This window comes from Harpegnathos saltator, unplaced genomic scaffold (assembly GCF_003227715.2).
Source record: "Harpegnathos saltator strain DR-91 unplaced genomic scaffold, Hsal_v8.6 scaffold170, whole genome shotgun sequence".
Classification (NCBI taxonomy): domain Eukaryota; kingdom Metazoa; phylum Arthropoda; class Insecta; order Hymenoptera; family Formicidae; genus Harpegnathos; species Harpegnathos saltator.
Genome location: NW_020229951.1, coordinates 118,044 through 143,506, shown reverse-complemented (window position 1 = coordinate 143,506; position 25,463 = coordinate 118,044). Strand labels below are relative to the sequence as shown.

At 49.6% G+C, this 25,463-nt stretch overlaps 1 protein-coding gene across 2 annotated transcripts in view; it reads left to right on the top strand.

Annotated features, from left to right (window-relative positions):
- Positions 1-25,112, top strand: part of l(1)G0289 (plexin domain containing lethal (1) G0289) — a 37,651-nt gene extending 12,539 nt beyond the window's left edge. The window contains exons 2-8 of one of the 2 annotated variants that reach the window (XM_011137024.2): positions 14,463-14,926; positions 16,447-16,818; positions 17,393-17,585; positions 18,086-18,295; positions 20,577-20,963; positions 22,497-22,633; positions 22,947-25,112. In XM_011137024.2, coding sequence (XP_011135326.2) covers positions 14,463-14,926; positions 16,447-16,818; positions 17,393-17,585; positions 18,086-18,295; positions 20,577-20,963; positions 22,497-22,633; positions 22,947-23,015 — 1,832 coding nt within the window. In that variant the 3' untranslated portion in view covers positions 23,016-25,112. The remainder of the gene's footprint in view (positions 1-14,462; positions 14,927-16,446; positions 16,819-17,392; positions 17,586-18,085; positions 18,296-20,576; positions 20,964-22,496; positions 22,634-22,946) is intronic. The other variant, XM_025297125.1, reaches the window with a different exon arrangement.
- The last annotated feature ends 351 nt before the right edge of the window (positions 25,113-25,463 follow it).

Sequence of the window (25,463 nt, the reverse complement as noted above, 5' to 3'; positions counted from 1 at the left end):
CCGCGGCCGCGACTACTTGACTGATCGCGCTCAGCGAAAAACCGGCGCGAGGCTCCGGCGGCTTCCACCTGCGCTGGCCGGAGATTTTCGGCGCGCGTAGTAGATAAATTCGTCGCTTCGTGCGTGAAAGAGCATGCAAATATTTGCCTGTTCGCTGGATACATATATACACACAAACACACGCGCGCGCGCGCGCGCGCGCGGCTCGTTGTTGCAGCGAACGAATGCAAATGCGGTTTACATCCGAGACGTAATGAATTTCAAGCCGAAGGACCGAAGGTGACTAACGGGACGCGGTTGCGACAGAGAGCGGCGAGAGGGGGGCCGAGGAGGAACTGAACAAAGTGGAGTGGCAGCGTTTGCACGTTGCAACTTTTCCGTCCGCGTTAGCGGCGGCCGGAGAATGCAGATTCGCGCGCGCGCGGCGCGATTAATAAGCGAGATCTCGTCGGGCCGCGTCTCTCTCGCTCGTCTCTCCGGCCGAGACGTTCCCGGTGCTTTTGCGAGCTTACCGGCGCGATTACAGTAATCGCGGCGATTGATGGATCACGGTATGCGTACCGTGCAATTCTTACGGCCGTAATTGGGCTTAATTGGCCACGAACGTACGCGCGAATATCCTCGCCGACGTGCCGCCAATTATTCCGGCGAGCGCGGTTTCCCCGTAATTTGCCGCGTGGCTCGCGTCTCCCGCTCGCGGCCGCGCGAGAGGGTCGTTTGCATTTTTCCGCGCGACTCCGTTGCCGGATTAATTGGGCCAAATGTACCGTTTGTCGGCTCGCGATGAAGAAACGAACGCGCGAGCGCGGCCACGGTATCGCGCGGGGATCGTGAGAAATCTCCCGATCCGTCGCGTCTTTCGGCCGCGTTCATTAGCGTACTCGCCTCCCTCCCCCCCTCTCGCCTCTCCTCCCCCGCGCAAGCGATACCGATAAATAGAAAGCTAATTACCGCCCGCGTTGCGTTGCTCCATAGATTTCGAAAGCGTCTATTAAATATGGAGCCCGCCGGCTCTCGGCTCTCGGCTCGTTTTATCGCTCGTCCCGCGTGATTGTCGGTTCCCGCTCGGTAACGGCGACGGCGACGGCGACGGCGACGGCGACGGCGATCGCTGTCAAATGAAAAGCCGCGTCCTCGCGGATCCGTCTGCACTGCGTCCTCGGTGACTCGCCGATCATTCTTTTCCACCATTTTCCACCGAGCGAGCACGCTCTGTCTAATTCTCCCGTTCGTTAATTGAATTTGCATCGCGAGGACTCGCGTAAATGACGACTCGGCGACGATCGACGTCGCCGGCGCGTTCGCGTTATCTGCGTGCCGGCTAGCGAGCTGATCACAGACAATGCGCGAGTAATGAAACATCGACAATCGACGACGCGGTGGCTGCGATGAAGCAGCGGCTGTTTCGTCGCGGCAATATGGCGGCGATTGTCTCCGTCGCGACGCGTCCTTCGCTCGGCTCCGACACGCGCGAGTGCGCGCGCGCGCGTTCGCGCAGTGCGTGAGATTATGTCGTACGCTTCCACGAAGGATCCGCGATTAGGCTCGATCCTCTTGAATCGCGGTGACGACGGGCCGATGTGCGATTCTCTCCCGGGCCGCTCCGCTTTCGCCGTCTGACGTAGTGACCGGCGGAGAAACACGATCGCAACGGCGCAGTTGCATTCGTATTATACGGCGCGATAAAACTCGCGCGTTTTGTTCAATTCATCGGCGAGTTGACAATGCACATACACGCGCGAGAAAGCGCCTCGGCGTCGGCCGGCAAACCCCTTCTTTATCCGTCGCTGTTATCTGTGGTTGGTACGAGGCCGATAATAATTTTCGAGCGCGCTAACGAGCTAACGAGCGCGATTGCGCGTCGGCCGCGAGCTATCGGAGCGTGTCGGAGCGCTGGCGATGACGTATCCCGCGGATATTTCCTCGTCGGCGGCGAAGGAGACCACCGGCGACAGGTGTACCAGACTTGAAAAGTCGTCGTTTCTTTCGCGGCCGGGCACGTCCTTGCGTTTACGTAAGCGCGACGCGCGAGTGACGCAAAATCGTCATCCCGTAGTCGGTCACGAGTCGTCTTCTCTCTCTTCGCGGAACGATGCGTTTCCTCCTCTTCTTCCTCCTCCGCCGCGCTCGCGTCACGCGATCGATTTTTCTCATCTCTGCCGAGACGCGCCGTACGAAAATCGCGCGCAGCTGACTTTTCAATCGCGTCGCGCTTCTTAGCCGAGACGCCAGAAACACCGAGCGGTCAAACATGAATTATTCAAATTTCTACAACGACGTCTTTTGTATGTTTAATGGAGCGTCGAGCGAGGTTCACCACGAGGAGAGGTAAATCAGAAATTGAATTGTGTGTTTAAGGAATAGACATTGCTGCCGTTGCGTGAGTTGCAGTTTTCCTTTTTTTGTTTTTTTCAAAAAAGCCCATTGTTCCGCGAGAAAAAAGTCTCGTTGGTCGTCGCGATGGCTGCAATGTTAAAGGAAGTTGGTAACTCCACGACGCGGCGCCGCCGAATCTGTCTTCAGCACGCTACAAGCTCGTGATCGGCCGGGTCGGGTCTGGTATCCAGCGTTCTGGTGCAAGGCCAGGAACGCGTGTTCCCCTTGATCTTCCTTTTTCCAAGGCGGAAAGAAGATGCATTGACGAACAATGCTCGCTTTCACCGAAAACCGCGACACTCGCGAGTGAACGAGCTCGAGGAAACGGTCGAGAGGTCTTTGGCCCTCGAGCACTGCTTCTTCTTCTTCTTCTTCTTCTTCTTCTTCTTCTTCCTCTTCTTCTTCTCCTTCTTCTCCTTCTTCTTCTTCTTCTTCTTCTTCTTCTTCTTCTTCTTCTCCTTCTTCTTCTTCTTCTTCTTCTTCTTCTTCTTCTTCTAATTCTCCGTACAGTTTGTTCTGCGTCTCTTCTGGCCTTCGTTGTCTCTCTTTTTTTTTCTCGCCCTCAGATAGCGTCGAGGGGTCTGATTTTACGACAGTAACGAACGTTGGTAGCGAAAGCTACAACGCCGACGACGACGACGAAGACGGCGACGCCTACGTCTGTCGTGTCATTATGCCGTTCGCTGGCCTGAAAATCCCCCTGGCGTATCGGTGTGCTCACACCGGAAAACTTACGAAGCTGAAGCCGTATATCGCGCCTTGGCGAGAGCTGCCTTCTCATAATCGAACAGAGGCAGCAGAGGGAGAGAGAGAGAGAGAGAGAGAGAGAGAGAGAGAAAGAGAGAGAGAGAGAGAGAGAGAGGGGGAGAGAGAGAGAGAGAGAGAGAGAGAGAGAGAGAGAGAGAGAGAGAGAGAGAGAGAGAGACAGAGAGCCTGTCGATTTTGTGACTTTGCACACGGCGGGCGGAGTTCTCGGCGTCGATTCGAGTTCTTCTAACGACGTCGTCGTTAAAGCGAAGTGCGTTTGGCCTCGAAGCGAAGGTTCGCGCGATCGAACGCAGTCAAATGAGATTAGCGCGACACTACCCTGCGCGTCGGAAGGGCTCTTCGACATCGCGACGGCCGCCGCAACAGAGTCGGACGGTATCGTAAGTTACGACACAGTTATCGTTGTTACGTGCGGATCGAATTGCACGCGCGCGTGCAATTGGCCGGTTAGGTTCGCTCGGGCCGCGGGTCGAGTTTTGATGCTGCTTAACGACCGCTCAATTACGCGTCGCCGCGTCTCGGGCGCGTTTAGTATAATTCGCGATGCGTACGGGCGATCGAGCGCGTCAGAGAATCGTCGCGTTTCAATTGCGACGAAATGAAAGCCACTCAGCTCTCCGGCAATTTCCTCGAGTGCAGGGCGAGGCGCGACGATCACACAAGTCGCGCGGTGCGGAGAGAACATGACACGCCGCGATGACGAGCGCCTCTGAGAGATGCATTTCCACGGCGAGAAAGAGAGAGAGAGAGAGAGAGAGAGAGAGAGAGAGAGAGGGAGAATTTTAACCGGAAATCTAGAATTGTAATAGAATTAATGGGTCGTTGAGGCGGTCGCGATTAGGAGCGAGGAGGAAATCGATCAAGCTTGCAAAAACAATCTCTCTATTCCCCCTCCTCTCTCTCTCTCTCTCTCTCTCTCTTTCTCTCACGTTCGCAATAACGATGCTATCGGGTAACAGAACATTATTTGTGCACAAGCGATGATTAACACTCGATTCTAAGCACGTTCCGCTGGGAAATGGACGACTCGATTCGCCGTTGCTCCCAAGATTACCGGTCTGCGTGGCCATCGATGGATGGCGGAGCATCACGCAAGAGAGGAAGAAAAATCCGCCGCGCGCATCCGCGTTTACGTATGCAGTGAAGCGTGGTCGGGCGATTGTGAGAATTTCCCATGTGTCATTGAACCGCTGTACTTCCGACGAGGCGATTGCAGTTGTAAACCTTTGTCCGGCTCTGCGCCGTGTAACTCTGTAAATAAGGCAAGTCGCGCAACTCTCTCGCGCGCGCGCGCGCGCGCATAATCAACAATCGAAGGGCTTACGTCCCGCGAGAGAGAGAGAGAGAGAGAGTTGCCTCCTCTCTTCCTATGGAAATTCAAACGAGCTGTTCGATCGCGCATGAAATTGTAATTCCGGCGAGACGCGCCGACTTTGACGACACCTCGTATCCAGTTTATTAGCGACTCGCGGGCATCACGTCGGCTATTTTCAGAGTACTCGAACGATTAATCTGCAGCGCCGAGGACATTCCCGCCGAGCCGCGCTCGCCTCGATAATATTATTAGCGATACTCGGCATCGAGACGAGCTTCTTCCAAGCTCGCCGTCATCGGACGGAACGGAATGGACTGAGATATCGCGCGCGGAAGTTCCGTGGGACTTTCGCGAGCGAGGCGGCGGCAGGAAAACGGCAGGGAACGGGAATGGCCATATCTCACGGCGCGATACTGTTATACGGCGCGGATTTACGATCCTCACGTCGATAGGACTCGCGTAAACGACGGCGACGCAAGGATTTAATTGCAGTGTTCGCGCGCCGGAAGTCGCGCGTGCGGAAGATAGTCGGCAACGCGTCCGCGGAAGGTTGCGACGGGGGACAAAGTCTGCGGATGGTCGGATTTACGGGTTTAATCTAGCGCAAGATCTCGTTGGCTACCGCCGTCGCGACGCATCTGCTTTCGCGTCTCGCCGTTTCCGTTTCATTCCGAGTGTATTGTCGTACGAGCTTCGTCACCATTTGCGTCTTATCGTCACGGTACAAACGTGAATGTCACTTGGGCTCTCGACGTATGGAATCCGTCAGCCAAGTAAAATAATGTCCTCGTTTAACGATGATACCTGGAGTGAAGCACAGCGGTATCGTTATCGCGTGCATGAAATTGCGGGTAATGACGCGACGGATAACGAAGCTACGCGTCGCGTTGAACGCAAAAAGCGAAAAAATGCGGAGAAAAAAGGGGGGATGCAACCGTCATAAGCTTACGTAAGTGACAATCGGAAGTGCGAGAAGGAAGAACGGAGGGAGAGAGAGAGAGAGAGAGAGAGAGAGAGAGAGAGAGAGAGAGAGAGAGAGAGAGAGAGAGAGAGAGAGAGCGAGCGCGTACGCGACAGCGCAGAGAGACAGGATGCGTTTAATTCATCGTGTCATTTCCGGACGATAGGAGTTTACGCAACCTCGGTTTGTCTTATCCGTATCAGCGACGCGACTACCGGCATGCAAAAATAACGCAGTCGCCCTCGCGATGGTGGACCGCGATTACGTGTCCCACGCGTGCACATTCGTGCGGGCTCATTGATGAAATTTAATTTTACGATCGAGCATCGAGTCGCGCCAACCGAGATCACACGAGACGAGGCGAATGGCAATAATAATAATAATTTTGAAATTTTCAAAGGTCGATAAGTTGATAAAAGTTAGGGCACTATTACAGTAATATATTCTTGATAGTAAATAAAGTAAAAGAGTCTAATACTATTTTTTCTTTCGACGAATAGTAGTTAGCGAGATATCGTAAGTTAAATGTTGAAAAAGTTACCAAGTTTTCCTTAAATATTTCGAAAAACATTAGGCAAATAAAAAAATGTTTCAGACGAAAGTTGTTGAAATTAATTGGTAGAAAAGGAAGATACAAAAAATTGGGCTTTCTATTTTAAGAAATTAAGTTGACCTTCAACTGACCTCGAAAATGCCCTCCAAATAAAAAACTGACAATGCCATTCTCTTTCCCCTGCGAAATCATGGAACACGCGTTTTGGCTCTTCTTAATATCTTTCGTATCATTTTCGTGATTTTTCACCTGTTACGTGTGAAATCTAGCACCCTGTATATTCTTCTTTGCTAGACGACGAAATGCGTCTAGAATGTCGGCTTACCTTAAAATAGCCCGTGCATTTTCCCGAGTCGCGAATCGTCGCGACGCGGGAGAACGGGTTCTGGCCTGGCGAGAGCTATTTTTATGGGGGTTTCGCCTATGATACGGGGGAGGCGGGGGGGGGGGGGGGTCCAATCACGTGAAATCACGTCTTAAAAACTGGTTCCTCGAGCTTCGTCCTGCGCGCCCGCGCCGCCAGTGGATGCGCGCGTTCCACCGATTGCGGGATTAGTCACGCAAATCTTGCCGATTAAGCGAGCGAGTCTGTCCGCTGCGCGCGCTCAGGCACTCCTCGGAAATCTGTCTCGCGACTTCTCGCGAGACAGGCCTCCAAAGTCGCGATTAACGCGCTAGTCACGCTAATGACAATTTAGCGATGTAACCAGCAGTGTTGTGTCGGCATTAACGTGATTGTTTGCCCGACACGACGTTATTCGCGCACACTTAACGACGGCACCGGGTGATAAAAATGTCGCGCCGCGCGTCGAGCGCCGTAATCTTCGTAAACGGCATGATTGCGGGCGGGAGACATAATCCGCGGGATAAAATTGTTTCGCCGGTAAACATCGTCGCGCATGCCTCGCTCGTCGCTTCCTCAAGGTGAGAGGTCTGGAGATGCGGTGTGTGTGTGTGTGTGTATGTGTGTTGTGTCGAAGTTCCTCTCGTCGAGAACGAGAATCGTTGATACACCGCGCGTTCCTTCGCGCGTGTTAACACCGCGTCCGTGATCATCATAATGTATGCGCGCTTGTATTTGGCATTGGCGAAAGCAAATGGCATCAGATGACGCACCCGGCCGGCCGCCGATACTTTGTTCCCCGCGACCACCTTTGAACGTCCTTCCAACGACGGTTGAAACTTTAAATATCGACCCGTGGTTATCGCGATCTTATCGATGGCAATAACTAGCGACGTCCTTGGCGAAACTCGTCGCTGAATACACGACAGCTAGACGGCGATGTGTCTCTGTGTGCGCAACACACGGACGACGAATACATTAGAATGAAGCTTAGCTCGTCGATGGAATATCCTCGCGCGGCGAATCCTTCCGCGAAATGTTCTCGCGAGAGTCTCTCGTGTCTCTTCTTTCGCGCGGATGTTTTCTCCCGACTTCTTCAGCCACTCGGCTCGTTATCAGTTATCAGGCCTTTAAAGTCAATCCATCTGCGCGTTTAACGACAGAGAAAGAGAGAGAGAGAGAGAGAGAGAGAGAGAGAGAGAGAGAGAGAGAGAGAGAGAGCAAGAAGGGGGAAACGAGGGAGACGTTATCTCGAGCAAGCATTCATAAGCGCACACACTTGGTGTCGTCGCGGAACATTTGCATACCCGGCCCCGGACGGATTTTTTCATCCGACTTTTCACCGCGAGAGAGAGAGAGAGAGAGAGAGAGAGAGAGAGAGAGAGAGAGAGAGAGAGAGAGAGAGAGGTCGCGTTATCTAGGACAACGCGTGTGCGCTTTTCTCGGACCGGATCGCCATTATTTCGGGATTCGAAAGCGGCCGGCTGCGATAGGACGGCCGCGTAAGATCGCACGCATAGAAAGTCATTGAATTTTGCGTCGTAGTCGTTCTCTGTCCACTCGTTAAGTGGCGCGAGGAAGTTGCAAGAATTTGCGATCAATGCGCGCGCGTTTGAGTCTCCCTTCGCGACGAAACTTTTCCATTCTTCCGAGAGAAAAGCAGATCTTGGAATCGATCTCCCGCAGATCGCGTCTCTTCTTCACGCGCGACTCGCGTATAAAATAATGGAAATACAATGATAAATCACATTGACGGCGTAATAAATCATGGGCGGCTGTGGTCCGTGATGAAGCATTTTTATCGAGATAGAAGAGAGAGAGAGAGAGAGAGAGAGAGAGAGAGAGAGAGAGAGAGAGAGACGTGTGACAGAGAAAGAAGTTACGAGATAATGAGGATAAATATCGCGAGACGTACATTCGTGGACGGGACGAACGTCATCGCTATAAATAGCGATAATTAACATATCGGATCATTAACGCAGCCTCGCCTCGGTCTTGTTGTCCTCCTTGTTGAAAAAGCGTCTCATGCAGATCGGCGCGAGATCGTCGTTCGCGGCGGCGGCACTTCGCGGAAACAAGCAGCGAACGTAGACGAAAAAGCGGGAAAAATCCAGCGGACGCTCCGCAGCTGTTTGCGCGTTTTCGTCCCGCGCTGTTTCTCAATCTCTGACATCTGACCGGCTGATTTTTCCGCGGCGAATTGGCCGATGACGCGAGTCACCGATAGGATCATCCATCAGACGGATGTTTTGTCATAGATTGCTCGAAAACATTCCGTCATATCGATTTCAGATCCCTCCTTCCCTACCTCCATCCCCTTTTCCCCCTTTCCTCTCTCTCTCTCTCTCTCTCTCTCTCTCTAGAAAAATTTCTCTTTAATCTCTCTTTCTTTCTTTCAAAAAATCGACGCGATGTGCTGCTTGCGCGACGACGCCTCGCGCAGCTCATCTGCTGGAACGTCCTCGAGCGCGGGCGGTCTAATTGACGTCGGAGGATCGCGCGACATCAGCAGCATTGACATTGTCCCGCCGCTTCCGCACTGATATCGCCGATTACAGCGAAACAGGGAAGGAAGCGGGAAGTCTCCGCGCGATCAATGAGGCGCGCCCTGTTGCCGGGGAAAACGCGCTTCGCGTTTTACTCGCAATTACGCGCTCGTGCGCCGCGAAGTGCGCCGCGAGGAATGACGAATGCCGGCGCGCCGCGCGGTTTTCCGCGATGGTCACGTAATGGGAACTGAAGATTGTCCTGCGACAAAAGCGAAAATGAGAACATTCCACTTGAGACTGAGGGTTCTCAGGTGTTCACAAGCAATTCGTCATTAGCGGTCGCGATTAATTAATCGTCGCGATTGCATTCAAGGACTCGTCGTCGTCGTCGTCGCCAGCGCTGTGAATCTCCTTAAAAAGATCCAGAACGAGGACACGACGTGCGCGCGCGCTCGATATAGGGTAAAACGCGAACTGTCTTTCCGAGAAGGGTTATTTTCGTCGCGCGCGCCGCGCGCCCGGCCGATCTGATGGAAGCCATACTATTCGTATTCAGCGATTCGCACGATCTGCATTTCGTTCGTCAACCTCGACTGCGGCTCGCTGCGACGCGAATATGAGAAGACACGATTGACACTCGCTGAGTGCTGAGAGCTTCCTCAGATGACTCGCGAAGATCCCGCCCCCCCCGCGAAGTCTCTTCCACGCGTATAAGAACCGCGACGGAGGACATTCTTTCCTCGGCGAGCTTTTTCCTTCGTTAGAATTCCTACCTCGCCGCTCGCTCCTTGCCTTTCGCTCGCGAGGAGGAGGAGGAGGAGGAGGATGATGATGCAAATCGAAGAACGCTAATCCGCGCGGCCGTCCGCTAAATGCTCATTTATCGGGAATTCTGCGCTAATCGACGCACCACACTGAGAGAAAAGTATATGATATTTGGAACTATAATGATATAGTAACTAAATTATAGTCCGAAATATCATATTTATAGTAAGTATTACCATAATATCGGTAATAATTACAATATAGGCGTAGTATAGCCAACCATATGATACTTTTACTAAGAATTATAGTAAGTTAAACTAAAATTGTTGTACGGATACAAATATAAAATGGTAGGTAAAGTAACTCTTTCATATAGTCAATATTACCAGAATATTTGCTAAATGATGACAGATGTAACTATACGAATATTAAATCTCACTATATTTGTGAATGAGAAATTACATATATTACCATATATGTGGTAAAAATAACTAAACAATTATTTAAGACAATCATTGACTATATATTTGTGTTTATTCTACTATATTTTGCAGGTTTCCACGAACTATAAAAATATGGTTGACGCCAAAATGAACTATAAAATATAGTGAGATTATAGTTAATTCAACTATATTTTTCTATCAGTGCAAGGTCCCGCTTGATTTCCATCTCGTGAGAACGAGCTGCGACAAAGAAGCGTTTCCTTCGAGACCGCTGATGGAGCCGCCGCGCCGCGGCGAGGCTCGTCAACACGCGAGCGACATGTTTCTGCACGATAATTCGGATAATCGGGTTAATGGTAACAGGGACGTGGACGCGATATATATTTACCAGCGATAAAGCTAATTGTCCGTGGCACTTTTTAACCGAGTCGCAACGAAGCTTCCCTCATCGGAGGAGCCGGCGGGAGAAAGAAAAAAAAAACAAATCCGGTCACGTATCGCGCGGTCTCAGATGAGCGTGTAAAAATCGCGGGACGCCACTCCGCTCCCGCGATATTTCTCCGCTCGCTTCGTAGTCCCTCCCTCCCCGCCATACCTCTCTCTCTCTCTCTCTCTCTCTCTCTCCTCTTCTCTTTTTCACGTCGCACCCTCGCGTCCGCTCGTGGCCGCTTCTTCGCGGCGTCCAAGTGATGGTATTTTTCACCCGCTCCGCCTAAATATAAACCCGCCAAGACGCTCTCTCTTTCTCTCACCCGGCTCGCATTTGAATTAGGCGGTTCGAGACGTCGAGACTCGGTCGGACCGATGTATCGATCGACAGGCTGCATCGCGTGAGATACGCGGCCTCGTCACGGAGCCTCGCAGCTGGTGCGGCCGTGACGACTCGCGCGTCCTTACTCGCTGGAGTTCGGGACGCGAATATCGTCGCGCGCGCGCGCGAGCGCCGCAACCGGGACGGGACGTCGCGTCGTGCCCACGACGCTCCTCCGCTGCCTCGCTGAGCGCGAGTATTATTAGCGCGGAGAGAGAACAAAGGAGCGAGCGGACTCGCGCGTGAGCGCGAGAGCGGAGCTCGAGGCGGACGGAATTGAACGTCGTCGTCGTCGTCGGTGGGCAAGACAAATATTTCTGGCGCATGTCGCAAGCTCCAGCCTGCGCGAGAGCGTGCAATTTCCTGCTGTGCGACCTCCGCGCGCGATAATTGCCGTAAATATAATAATAACGTCGGAGCGGCGCGCGGCCGGTGCCAGAGGCGGGGCTCGGCAGTGCGAGGAAAGAACGCGACAGCAGCGTTTTCCCATTTTTCTCCTCTCCCCTCCCTCCCCTTCCCTCTCATAAGCGCTCAAGACCTCGCGCTCTCCGCTCCGCCCCGCGCTCCCTCGTTTTACTCTCTCCCTATTTAGAAGCGCCTTCCTTCGCGCCAGCAGCCATCAGCTGGACACGACTCGCGCTCTCCTCGCTGGCGATCGTCTCGGAGCTGCGGATCGCCGAATTGTCTCCTCGCGACGCGTTTCGCGCGGAAAGGCCGCGGCCTGGCGCACGAGAGCGACGAGAGCAATTTAAGCATCGCGTGGGCGCTGGGCGCTGGGCGCTGGGCGTGGGCGAACCAAGCCGAACGGCTGTCGCTCGCGAGGAGCGCGCGCTTTTCCCTGCGAGTTTCCCGGCCGAGCGGGACAACACCGGCGACGCGTCGAGATGGGAAAGTTTTCCGGGGCTGGCGAAGGGAGAGGCTCTCCGAAGACGACCCTCGGTCGATTGGTTCCGGCTTGCGTTTGCACTGACGTCAAGCTTGCACGATTTGTCGGATCGACGCCAATTATTGCTCTATCCGGTCGATCGTGCCGCTTAACTTCCCGTTCCCTCCCTCCCTCCCCCTCTCCTTCCACCGAGTGCTCTAAACACGCGCGCTGCTCTTTTACGCGCGTCGCAGCGTAGCGATGGGATTGTTGACCATCGGACCCGGTCCGATTAGATTTCATTCTCCGATTTGATCCCGATCCGGGTTTTGCACGGTCGCCGCGAGCGCGCGTTTAACTCGCCGCCGGCGTGAAGAAGCGGCGTGAAGGAAAGTCGCAGGAAAAACAGATATTATATTACACCCGGCACCCCCCGGTAACGCGCGCGTGTTTGTTCGTACGTTACACGAGAGATCTGTTTGTCAGCGTTCTTTAGGGTCGCGTTCGGAAAACACTTGGAAAGATATTGGCTCGAGTGAAGCAATTTTCTACTCGGGCATGAACGATACAGAAATTTCGCTTCAAGTTATTGGAATGTATGTCTAAATTGCCAAGATTCCCGATCGACTCGGACAGAATTTCCGTTCCTTTAACCGCAACCTCCGAATTAGCGATGGGCAAATATCGATCGAAAACGTCGATTATTATCGATATTTTTAAGTGTTCAGAATTAAAAGTAAAATTGTCAGCAGGCTTCCAGACTATTCGGCAAGGGAATCGTCTGGAAGTCTCGAGTATATCGTGAGGCTCCGCGGGAGCAGCGTTTAGCCGTTATCGCTATACGCGCCATCGATCGTCCTGTTGACAATCGGCAACGTAATAGCAATCTCGATTGTGTCGTCGACAAAAATAAGGTCACAACTCAGAGCACGCTCCGCCGAAGAGCTTTGGCAACAATAGGTTCACGTCGAAGATTCGAGAATCTGAGAGAATCGACGAATGTTTTGAATGCCAACCAATCTGGGCGTGCCACTCTTGCTCGAATTCAAAAATTATATATTGACTGGATTTTGTAAGAACGGTTGGTGGTTGTTCGTCTCTCCACCAGTTCGGCGGCTCGTGCTCGGACATTCCGTTTCTTAGAAAAATCACGCATTCGGTTGTCGTCGTCGACTCTCCTCGCGATGGCGAGTTCAATTAGTTCGTTCATTACAAATAAGTACACTGAGAGAAAAGTATATGATATTTGGAACTATAATGATATAGTAACTAAATTATAGTCCAAAATATCATATTTATAGTAAGTATTGCCATAATATCGGTAATAATTACGATATAGGCATAGTACAACCAACCATATAATATTTTTACTAAGAATTATAGTAAGTTAAACTAAAATTATTGTACGGATACAAATATAAAATGCTAGGTAAAAGTAACTCTTTTATATAGTCAATATTACCAGAATATTTGCTAAATGATGACAGATGTAACTGTATGAATATTAAATCTCATTATATTTGTGAATGAGAAATTACCATTATATGTGGTGAAAGTAACTAAACAATTATTTAAGACAATCATTGACTATACATTTGTGTTTATTCTACTATATTTTGCAGGTTTCCACCAACTATAAAAATATGGTTGACGCCAAAATGAACTACAAAATATAGTGAGATTATAGTTAATTCAACTATATTTTTCTACCAGTGTATAGATAATAGAAATTAGTCTCAGTGTTCTTCAATTCTGAGTATTGTTTATTATCCAATCCGCGACACGAATACAAGATTCGTGTCTCCCGTGCATCCGCGCCCTGCAGCGCTGGGCGATTCCAGCAGAGCGAGATTCAGGTTTCCTAATCTGGATCGGAAATATTAAGAAAATATCGATTACGCAAAAACGATTTTCTTAATAATCGATTAAATCGAAGACGATGCTTTTGTTTGACGAAGCCCATCCCTACTTCGAATCGTCCACCGGAAGATCGCTCCGTTCGCGACCAAATATTTTTCTCCGCGTATGTGCGAAAAAAAAACAATCGACGACTCTTGGGCGCGGATATCGTCCTCGATGCAGCGACGGAGGATAAGGGTGAGAATCGCATCGAACGCGGGTCATGTCTCGCGAAGAGATGTCTCGTCCCGTGACATCTATTCTCGCCGGCGAACCGTCGATTATCCGGATCGCGGCTATCGCGAACGTAGAAATCGAGGTTAATAAGCGTTTCATGGCACTGGATCTCGGACACCGGCGACAGGCCGGCCGTTGCAGGCGCACCGTCGCGCCGGCTAAATGGGCGTCCGATCCCCTCGGAGCGGCATCGACGACGGCCTGTGCGAACCGGAGACAATGCGCGCGTAATATGCACACGCAGCCGCGCGCATGTCTCGTAGATTGATACGAGTCATCATTCAATAATCCGTCGCGTACAATCGTAATTGCTGCGCGAGCTCCCAAGGACGAATCGAGATAGGTGAGATCGCGCGCATAGAATCCGCATGAGATATCTCGACATCTTCTTAGATAAGAAGAGTGAAGATTCACTCCGCCGCCGTCGACGTCTTCTTCTTCTTCTTCTTCTTCTTCTTCTTCTTCTTCTTCTACTTCTCCTTCTTCTTCTTCTTCTTCTTCTTCTTCTTCTTCTTCTTCTTCTTCTTCTTCTTCTTCATCCCCGGAAGAGTCCCGCTGCTGCACGCGTCGTGGGCTTCTCTTCCAGCTGCTTCATCGAGCGCACGATGACAAACATTCGCTTGCTTCTCCGTTTCAGATGGATCAGCCTACTATTACGCCGTGTCGAGCGGCAGGTCGTCGATCAATTTTCGGCCGTCGAGCATCAAGCTGATCGACGGGGATGCGCAGCTCGCGAGGAGGCGACGGGCGACGCCCGACAAGTCCGTCGTGACGACCGAGCAGAAGGACGAAAGCAAGGATCTGACGGAACAATCGCAGCACCTGCGGTTGGAGTCACAGCCGCCGTCGGAGAAACAGCCGCCGTCGCAGCCGCAGCAACAGCCGGAACAGAAGCCGCAGCAGCAACAGCAACCGCCGGAGCAGCCGTCTGTACTGAGCACGACGACCTCGCCCGCGGACGTTACTTACTCCCGTGACGGATCCTCCACTGTAGCTTCTGCAGCTCCTGTCGGGAGCATCGACGTCAAGCCGGATCCCAAGAAGAAGGTGACGGTGTCGCAGCCGATGAACCCGGCTGCCGGCGTGGCAGCCCCGGGAGCGGTGAGTGCAGCCGGCCGATGGAGTCGAGAGTGCTCGTCTGGAAATTTATACAATTACGTTATTATGCATATATATATATATATATATAATTTCATTGTCGTGATGGTTTGCTGATGGTTGCTCGTTGTTGTTATCGTTAAAGACGATCAGTACTCTCTCTCTCTCTCTCTCTCTCTCCTTCTCTCTCTCTCTCTCTCTCTCTCTCTCTCTCTCTCTCTCTCTCTCTCTCTCTCTCTCTCTCTCTCTCTCTCTCTCTCTTCTCTCTCTCTCTCTCTCTCTCTCTCTCTCTCTCTCTCTCTCTCTCTCTCTCTCTCTCTCTCTCTCTCTCTCTCTCTCTTCTCTCTCTCTCTCTCTCTCTCTCTCTCTCTCTCTCTCTCTCTCTCTCTTCTCTCTCTCTCTCTCTCTCTCTCTCTCTCTCTCTCTCTCTCTCTCTCTCTCTCTCTCTCTCTCTCTCTCTCTCTCTCTCTCTCTCTCTCTCTCTCTCTCTCTCTCTCTCTCTCTCTCTTCTCTCTCTCTCTCTCTCTCTCTCTCTCTCTCTCTCTCTCTCTCTCTCTCTCTCTCTCTCTCTCTCTCTCTCTCTCTCTCTCTCTCTCTCTCTCTCTCTCTCTCTCTCTCTCTCTCTCTCTCTCTCTCTCTCTCTCTCTCTCTCTCTCTCTCTCTCTCTCTCTCTCTCTCTCCTCTCTCTCTGTCTAATTATATCTGCATAATGGTGTGACGAGCACAGTCGAGAGACTAGAGCGTTTTTTATTCATTTAATTTATAGGACGATCTTTCTTTAAATTTGAAGAAAAATCTGTGTAAAGTATAGGGAAGAATATTTGACACACACACTGAGAGAAAAGTATATGATATTTGGAACTATAATGATATAGTAATTAAATTATAGTTCGAAATATCATATTTATAGTAAGTATTACCATAATACCGGTAATAATTACGATTAAGGCATAATATAACCAACCATATAATATTTTTACTAAGAATTATAGTAAGTTAAACTAAAATTATTGTACGGATACAAATATAAAATGGTAGGTAAGTAAAGTAACTCTTTCATATAGTCAATATTACCAGAATATTTGCTAAATGATGACAGATGTAACTGTATGAATATTAAATCTCACTATATTTGTGAATGAGAAATTACCATATATGTGGTAAGAGTAACTAAACAATTATTTAAGACAATCATTGACTACATATTTGTGTTTATTCTACTATATTCTGCAGGTTTCACGAATTATAAAAATATGGTTGACGTCAAAATGAACTATAAAATATAGTGAAATTATAGTTAATTAAACTATATTTTTCTATCAGTGTGCACATATTTTCGAGTTGTCAAGGTTTCAAGTATCTAAATGTTCGCCTATCCGCACTTTGAAACTTCGTCATTCGAATATAATGCCTGCAAGCTCCGGAAATTCGAAGTTTCCGAGTTCCAAAGGACCGCGATGCTGTATAGTATATAGTAATATATATATCCCTAGTTGAGACAATAACAAGGCCTTTATCGTTAGCTGCCAGTACCACCGCACGTCTGGGCCAATCGCACGATGTGGAGCAACGCGACGAGCGGCAAGGAATGGCAAGGTGACGACGATAAGAACCAGACGACGACGGTGGAACCGCCGGCGGTGAAGGAGGACGCTACGGAGGACGACAAGACGGAGAGCGACATCGGCGACATTTCCATCAGCAAGTTCTCCGACGTGACCGACACCACGCTCTCGCTGAACAACATCACCAAGACGGTCTACGACACGCACAAGTATTACAACAGTACCTTCATCATCGACCCGAACGTCTGCAAGAAATATTGGGTGGATATGGACAATCATCCGGAGCTCAAAGTCAACCATCTTCTCAGCCAGAGTCATCGACGCGCTGCGGTAAGCGACTCGCTTCGCTCTCGCACGTCTCGCACGTCTCGTCTGATCTGGCGAGCGAGCAGAATCTTCGGAATTCCTTCGAGTGAAATTCCGCTCGAGAAGCAGTCGAGTTCGATTTCAACTCTCCGCTCCGAATCGCTCGCAAGTAAATATTTCCGCTCGACGTTGAGAGGAGCGAACCTGCAAACTCCGTCCGTTCCGCAGGAGTGAACCGACTTTAGTCGATCGACGAGCCATTTCCGACGGAACGTTCAAAATCGCAGACATTTTTTTCTAATTCTTTAAAGAAACTTTCGCGCGAACCGATCCAGTAGTGAAGAATACCCGCTCCAAGTATACGGGTGAAACATTCACTCTCGCAACTCCGAGTGGCAGCATTTTCCCCGCCGCTTCGAGCGCATTTTTACGCGTTCTCAGTCCGAGAACTTTAGAGAGCGACGGAAAGATCGACGGGCGATGCCGAGCGATTGTCCGTTTCGCAAGCGCCTTTTCGCGCGGCCATTGGGCTCGCCGAGTTCGACTCCAGTGGCGAATTCGCGAAACATGCTGAGCTGCGCGCTTTTCCACCTTGCAGACCGTCAAGCTGAAATTCGACTTCCCGTTCTACGGGCATAAGGTCCGCAACATCACAATCGCCACCGGCGGTTTCCTCTACACCGGCGAGTACGTGCACAGCTGGCTGGCGGCCACCCAGTACATCGCACCGCTCATGGCGAATTTCGACACCCGCCTGTCGAACGCCAGCTACGTCAAGTACGCCGACAACGGTGAGTCATCGGATGCGCTCAGAAGCGCTAGTAGTTCTCGCGCTCGCAAGGACGCGCTCGTCCTTGCGTTTCCTGCGATCGCGCGGTCGGGATCGCCCTGCCGATCCCGCCGCCGTGCTCTGCACATCACGCTACGACTCGACTCGACTCGACTTGACTCTGCTGACTCGTTCGTGCGACCCGGCGAAACGACCAAAGCCAGCCGCTAGGCGCTAAAAAGGATGCAACTTTGCAAGACCCTTCCTTTCCTAGCCCGGCCGGTCCTTTCTCATGTCGAGTCATAGCCGTGTCGTGACGGTGTTCGCGTCTCGTGGCCTTAAGCACGGGGGGGATTTAAACCAACCGCGGCGTGACGATTTAACGAGCGTAATAACCCGCCGCGCCGCGAGCGCTGGCGCAAAGAAACGGCGCAAAACAGTCGCGTGCCGGCGCGAGGTCCGAGTCGGAAGGACTCGCCGCTGGAGAGGCACGGCGGTTACATACCCTTTATGACCCGGCAGGCACGGCGTTTACCGTCGAGTGGGAGAAGGTGGTGCTGCAGGACAAGCCAGAAGCCGGCGCGTTCACTTTCCAAGTGACCTTGCATCAGAACGGCGACATCGTGTTCGTCTACTCGGTCATACCGCTGGTGGTCGAACAGATCGAGGACAAGATGCATCCTGTCAAGGTTGGCCTCAGCGACGCCTACATCATGGACAGGACCGTGTTCTGTGAGTTGGCCACGCGCGTTCAAACGCCAAACGCGGATTCGTCCCGGCCGGCCGGCCGGAACCGCGCGTTGCGCAATTATCGCAATTATCGCGGCGGTTATCGCGAATATTATAATGTCCGCGTTATCGCGCGGGCGGGCGTGCGTGCTACTCAATTTCGCAATCGCTCGCGACGGCGACGCCGACGAGGCACCGCGTACACACACACACACATGCACGCACGTAATCGATAGAAAAATTTACACGTGGACAGACACGAGCGGACGGAGAAATAGGTAGCTGAGACGAATTCGCTCGGGCGAGCCTCGCGCGGAAACGACCGTCAGTCGCAGCTCGCGATCTAATGCGATATTGCTATTGGACGCGCGGTGTCTAGAGGAAAGACAACGCGGATACATGTAGAAAGAGAAAGAGAGATGATTAAGGTAAACGTCCCAGTATTTGACCACTTTGAACAAAAATATTTATTGTTTAACAATAATGAATGAAAATAATAATTATTGTAAGAAAAAAACTCCAATATCTGACGATTAGTTGGAAAAAAATGTATCCAATTTGATACTTTTGTATTAAAATAAAATTTGTATAAAATTAAAAAGTAATTAAAAAGGCTAATTAAAAGATTAATTAAATAAGTATGCACCTATGATTTGGCAAAATAATGATCAATCGTTGATAAATTCATCAGGAGACAGCATCTATATTTATATTATTTTCTGTTAGCGCATACTCATTTTCTAATTGCGGTCAGACACTGGGATAAATTATATCCGAACGTTGGACCCTAATCTATTTCAACTGTCCGGTCACTGGTACACTAATATCATTCTTCATTACTTCATTACTTACATAAATATTTCATTAATAATAGATACATTAATAATAGATACAGGGTGTCTCATAACTAATGTTGCAAAGCTCGTGGGAACATAGAGCGGGTTAACCCTTTAAACTGCTACGGTCGAGACGACTCGAGTGTGGAAAAAAATGGCGGCTTTGCTGCGATCGAGTTTACTCGATTTGGACTTTCAATGTGTAATACTCATTTAATTTAATTTGTAAAAAGCATTTGAATTGAGCGGGCATATAGCATACCATCTCTTATCATTATAAAATATTTTATAATTGTAAAAGTAACTCAGCAAAGAGGGTCAGCAATACTGGTCATTTAATATCTCAGTAGTTAAAAGGTTAAGATAAACATAAAAGTCCTATACTGTTATGCGAGACTCGCAATAATTATCGAATTATTAATGACAGAAATCTGACGAATGAGCGCGAAATGGATGATTGGAGAAACGTCGCAGTCTCTCGGGCCATAGCACGGCCCAATCGATCTAGCAATTATTGGCAGAATGCAGCGAAACGTAGGAGTGGCGAGATAAAAAACGAATAACCCCACACGTTGTCCTTCCCCTTGCCGCGCACCGGCAACAGTTTCTGGATCGACTGGGCTGCGCTCTTGTCGAAATGGCTGCAACGCTTCTCCAGTCTTATCTATGTCGGCGCGCTCCTACTCCTCAGATTCCTGTCATTAATAACTCGATAATTATTGCAAATCTCGCAAAACGGTATGGGGCTTGTATGTTTGTCTTAAACCGGTCTATGCCTCCACGAGCTCTGCAACATTAGTGACATGAGACACCCTGTGTACATTGGTTTAAATCATTTTTCTCTACTTGAGGGAATCTTAAGTTTTAAACGAGTAAATGCAAATATTTATATGAAAACTATTCTTAATATTATATATTGTATATATTGTAACTTTGACGACCCGCACTTGAACCGGTCCGGTTACTGAGACATTTACTTTATATCGTGTATCGTTATTCGTTCGTTATTATCGCCGAGAGAGAATCGTCGGTTGGACGAACGTGCCGATGGACGAAGCGTTATCGCTGGAAGCGGACGGAATCTCCGATGCTCACTAGCCAAATTCCGTTCCTGCGGTGCGATTCTGTAACTCGTTATTGGAGTTAACGACACTTGCGTTATCGTTGCGCAGCTTTTGTAAAAACCGTAAAAAAGCTGCGCAACGATAACGAAACTGTCGTGAATTCCAATATCGAGTTAAAGAATCGCGCCGCTGGAAACGGAGCTGCTGGCTCGGCAAAATTTCAAATCGTACGAGGTCCGAAGATCCCGTTCCCTCGGCTCACCGCTTGGCGGCGCGGCGCGGCGCGTCCGTCGCGGCACGTCGATTCGACCGCGAGGCGACGTGCAAAAACGTCGTTAACTTCTTATCGACGCGAACTCTCAATTCGCCCGTCTCGCTTCGCAGTCGTGCGGCGGAAAACCATCTACGAGTACCACCGCGTCAACTTCAACCGGCAGGACATAATGAACTGCACGGTCATCTACCTGAAAGCGCTGCCCACTTGCCTCGACATAGACAACTGTTGGGACTGCCTGACGAAAGTGTCGGACTTCGACTGCAAGTGGTGCCCGGAACTGAACCAGTGCAGCACCGGTACTTTCCGCTCGCGGCAGGATTGGGTGCTGAAGGGCTGCGACATGCGCAACATCAAGGAGTCGCACAACTGCCCGGAGCACATAAAGTCCTACAAGGGCGAGGAATACGACCACGTGCATCCCGAGGACGTCGTCACTGAAACGATCGGGAAGCAGGAGAAGCAGGAGACATTAGGCAAGAATATATTGGAGAACTGTAAGTCCGTCCTTTGCGTCCGGCGAATCTCAAGGCAGAACTCAAGGCACTTGGCTTTATCGTCCCGAGAAAGCCGAGCTCGCGCATTATATTAGGTGTGTGAATTAATTCGGTCAGTTTTTTTCTTCCAAAAAAAGACTTTAGTATGAAGAAACATGAAAAAGTACACTAATCAAAGTATTTGCCATCGCTTGCTATTATTTTTTCCCATCTGTCTGGCAGTTGTTGCATTGTCCGTGACGGAAAAACGACTCGTCCTTCGAAGCGATCCATTCATTCAGCCACTTCTCTATTTCTTCGTAATTGTTGAAGTGCTGGTCCGAAAGCTCGTGCGCCATCGATCTGAACAAGTGATAATCGGATGGAACAATGTCTGGCGGCGGGTGAGGTAAAACGTCCCAGCCAAGTGCTTCCAAGGTGACCTTCACAATCTTTCCAACATGTGGCCGAGCGTTATCGTGCCTGGAAGATCACTTTGTCGTGTCTCTTTGCATATTCCGGCCGCTTATTCTTCAATGCGTTGTTTAAACGGATCAATTGTTGTTGGTGAAGTTCGGCAGTGATGGCTCTTTGCCTCTGTTTTAATAGTTCATGATACACTACACCCTTCTGATCCCACCATATACAGAGCATTACTTTCTTGCCGTGAATATTTCGCCTTGTATCGATGTGGTATCGATGTGGGTGGTTTTCCTGGGTCGCTAATGGATTTCCTCGGTTTTATCGAATTTTCCTCCGGGATTTTTCGAAATATATCCACTTTTCATCTCCAGTCACAATACGATGCAAAAAACCTTTTCTTTTTTGCCTGGCAAGCACGATTTCAGACACGGCTTTTCGCCTCTCGATGTCTCTTTCTTTCAGTTCTTTCGTATGGCACCCATCTTCCTTCCTTCTTTGTAAGTCTTTCCATGGCTGCCAAACGCACAGAAATTGTTGGTCGATCAACATTGAACAATTGCGCGAGCTCATGTTGCGATTGACACGGATCTTCATCGATTAGCGCCTGCAATTCCTCGTCCTCGAACTTCTTCGGCTGATCTGGACGAAGTTTGTCATCGACACTGAAATCATCACTTTTGAAACGTCGAAACCATTCTCTGCATGATTTATCGGTGGGAGCACTTTCATCATAAGTTTCTACGAGCATTCGATGAGCTTCAGCGGCTGTTTTCTTCAAATGAAAACAGAAAATGAAAACTTCCCGGAAATGATGCTTTTTTGGCTCGAATTTCGACATTTTCGACATCAGATAAACACGATGTTATTGTCACAAACCCAAACGTTTATCAACTGAATATTATTGCCAGATGTCAAAACTAAAAAATAAAGCCTCTTGCAGACATTAGAGGTCAGAAATTTACATAGCAATTGACCGCCAGATGGACCGAATTAATTCACACACCTGATATCGAGTGTTCGCGAGTGCCGATATTTGTCTAGTTTCCTTCCGGGATGTCTGGAGTGATGTCGTTAAACGTAGATTCCTGCGGCACACTTTTACCGAGCGGCTCGCCATTCTTGTGTTCGCAGCACGCGACAACATGAACATGAGCGTCTCCGGCATTATCGGTATTCTCACCGTCATCGCTTTGGTGGTGGGCCTTGTGGGCTGGGGTGCATATGCTTATCGCAATCCCCACAGTGCATCGGGTCAGATGCTGATAAGGGTAAGAAAGATCGCTCGGAGAATAATCGAGTTAGCAGAGAGGACAAACAACAACGCGTCGCATGATCGCGACTGGCGGTTTCTCGTTCCTTGTTCATTGCTTTTTTCATCATTGACTCGCGTCACTTTGATCGCCGATCGGAATATCGTTTGCTCGCGTTCGTTGCCCGATTTTGCCGACGATGAAATATTAGTTAGTTACTTAGTCGGTTTGTGTCGCTCATCATCGCGCGCTGTTGAGACTCTTGAATACCGCGTGAGTAATTAATTCCTCGTCCCCACTGACCTCATCTATCTCGGGCTTGACCTTTCAGTACCGTCCGAGCCAATGGAGCTGGCGACGAGGCGAGGCCCGTTACACGGCCGCGACCATTCACATGTGATGAGGTGTCAACGGGGATCAAGTCACAGTCAATAACGAAACTGTCGGACCAAACTTCCTATTAACTGTACAGCGTATCGAGTCTGCGAGTTGAAAACACAGGTCCTGGACACGTGAGCTCTCGGGACGCCGCGCTGCTCGTCAGGTTTACACTCAATCATGCAATTAACGCGAATATTCATTTTCTCACGGCGGTCACGCCGTGACGACGAAGCGGAATCGACGAGCCGATCGAAGTGTCGAGCTCTTCACGTCGTTGAGGCTGACCGGGTGATCGCCACCGATCGGGGAAGCGAGGGACGAGCTCGACGGACAATTTGACATCTGCACTTGAACTTTTGCACACGCTAGCTTCGCGAAGCTTCGGATCGACGCGGGCGGCGAGATTCATTGGTGACGTAGATCCTAGGACCTACGAGGACCAAGCAACGAACGGAGCCCACCGGCCTTCCGAGGGATAACACTTTGCACGACGACGAGCGCTTCGTCGCGCGAGCCGTTTTTGATTTTCACGTTCGCGACGAAGACATCATGGACGTGTTCACGTTTAAGTCTCTTTTGGGAAGAACTCTTCCCGCTTTGTATGATTTTTTTTCAATGTTACAATGACGTAGAACAGACTTAGCTCGTGTACGTAGGGCATATACAGGGTGGGAAATTATCACTGTCACGCATGTGTGAGACGCTGGTGACGAACGTGTTAAAACATGACCGATGACTCGAGCTGCGAGCGACCAAGTGCCGACTGTCGAGCGCGGCTAAGAGCAGATGTCTGCGACGGTTTCCCGAAGGTTTCCCGAAGGTGATCGTAATATCGAAGCATGGACGACGTCCGTCCGCGTCGAGCATTTATGTGATTCTCAGCAGCGTGCGGCATATCTTGTTATTGTTTAAGAATCCGTTTTCTTTCTTAATCGTTAGACAGATCGCAGCAATTTTATTGTTTCGTGCATGCAAATGTTCGCGGTGAATTCACGTTCAAGCAAGAAAGGAGAAAAATGCGAAAAAAAAAGAGAAGAAGGAAACGAAGAACGAATTAATCGAGTTAAAATGAATGTTTCAAGTTCCGATTCAGCTACGTGTTGAAGCTACAGTTCGTCGCGAGCTCTTCGCGCGGTAAGAGGAGAAACGAAAGGAAGAAAGAAAAAATCATCCTGAACAATCTGTTGATTCAGCGACTGTGTCGCGATCGGAAATTCGTTTTGAAATTGTTCGGACTATTGTCGCTACATTCCAAAGAACACGTTCTCGAGAATGAATTACGATGCCACATGCGAGCTGTAGTTTCAACCATCTATTTTTTATCACAAACAAACACAAACACACACACACACACACACACACACACACACACACACATACGTACACATACACAGACGTATACAAACATATCTATAAATAAATATATATAAATGATTATATACAATGACTATATACAAATATATTTTACGACGAGATTTTTGGATGATTATACGAGCAATTTGTAACACGCGTAAAAGAACGACAAGAGCGGAAAGCGACAAGAAAAAAGGACAGAAAAGAATCATGAAGAAGAAGAATCAGGAAAACGGCGCGAAAGGAATTTTATAAATTTTATAGTATCTACACGGTAATTATTAGGTCGTGAGTGTATATAGTAGTTTTATGAGAAGCAATATAATTTTTATCTAATTATAAGTGTATAATTCAATGTCAAAAACGGTGCCTTCTTTGTAAACTTTCGGACGCGACGACATATCGCATACAACAAGTAGAAACGACGAGAGGTCTGAGGGGAAATCTCAGCGTTCGCGCGAACGAGACGTTTCTTCGGATCGACCTCCACCAGCAGGCCGCACGATTTCGAATCACCTCTTTACGAAATAACCCGAGACAAGACGCAATTATGCGTGAAAAGCATCCCAATTGTCCGTTTGTTAGATAATCGTAGCGTAGTTGCACGGACTCGTCGCTCGCTGAAACTCGCGATTGGCTTCATCGCACGGCGAGTCAACGGAGGGACGGAAATTATTGTTAAACTTGCGAACGGCTTTTCTTACATTACTGTGTACGATGTAACTCCTAGTTTGTGATAATAAATATTATAATTATTATAGTAGACCGCTCTGCCCCCTTCTTACGTGTCTCCCTTTACCTTCTCTCCAAAGGAGTTCCCGTCGCAGTCTGGAGCAAACGACGTAAGAGCAAAATTGTACCTTAAATGGATTTGCCGTCATCGCGCTTCATCACGACGGCATTTAATTTCTTCTTTGCTAAAGCAGTTAAATGCCATCCGTGAGAGATTTCGTATAACTTGATTCGAGAAACTGCACGCACCGTCGATACTTACAGTCGATAAAGAGACCGCAGTTCCCCGTTTCGATTATCAGATGACACTGCGAGTATTAAATCGCGTTGCGCGTCGCGCAAGTGCCGCCGTAGCTCGCGCATGCATAAAATATAATGCGAG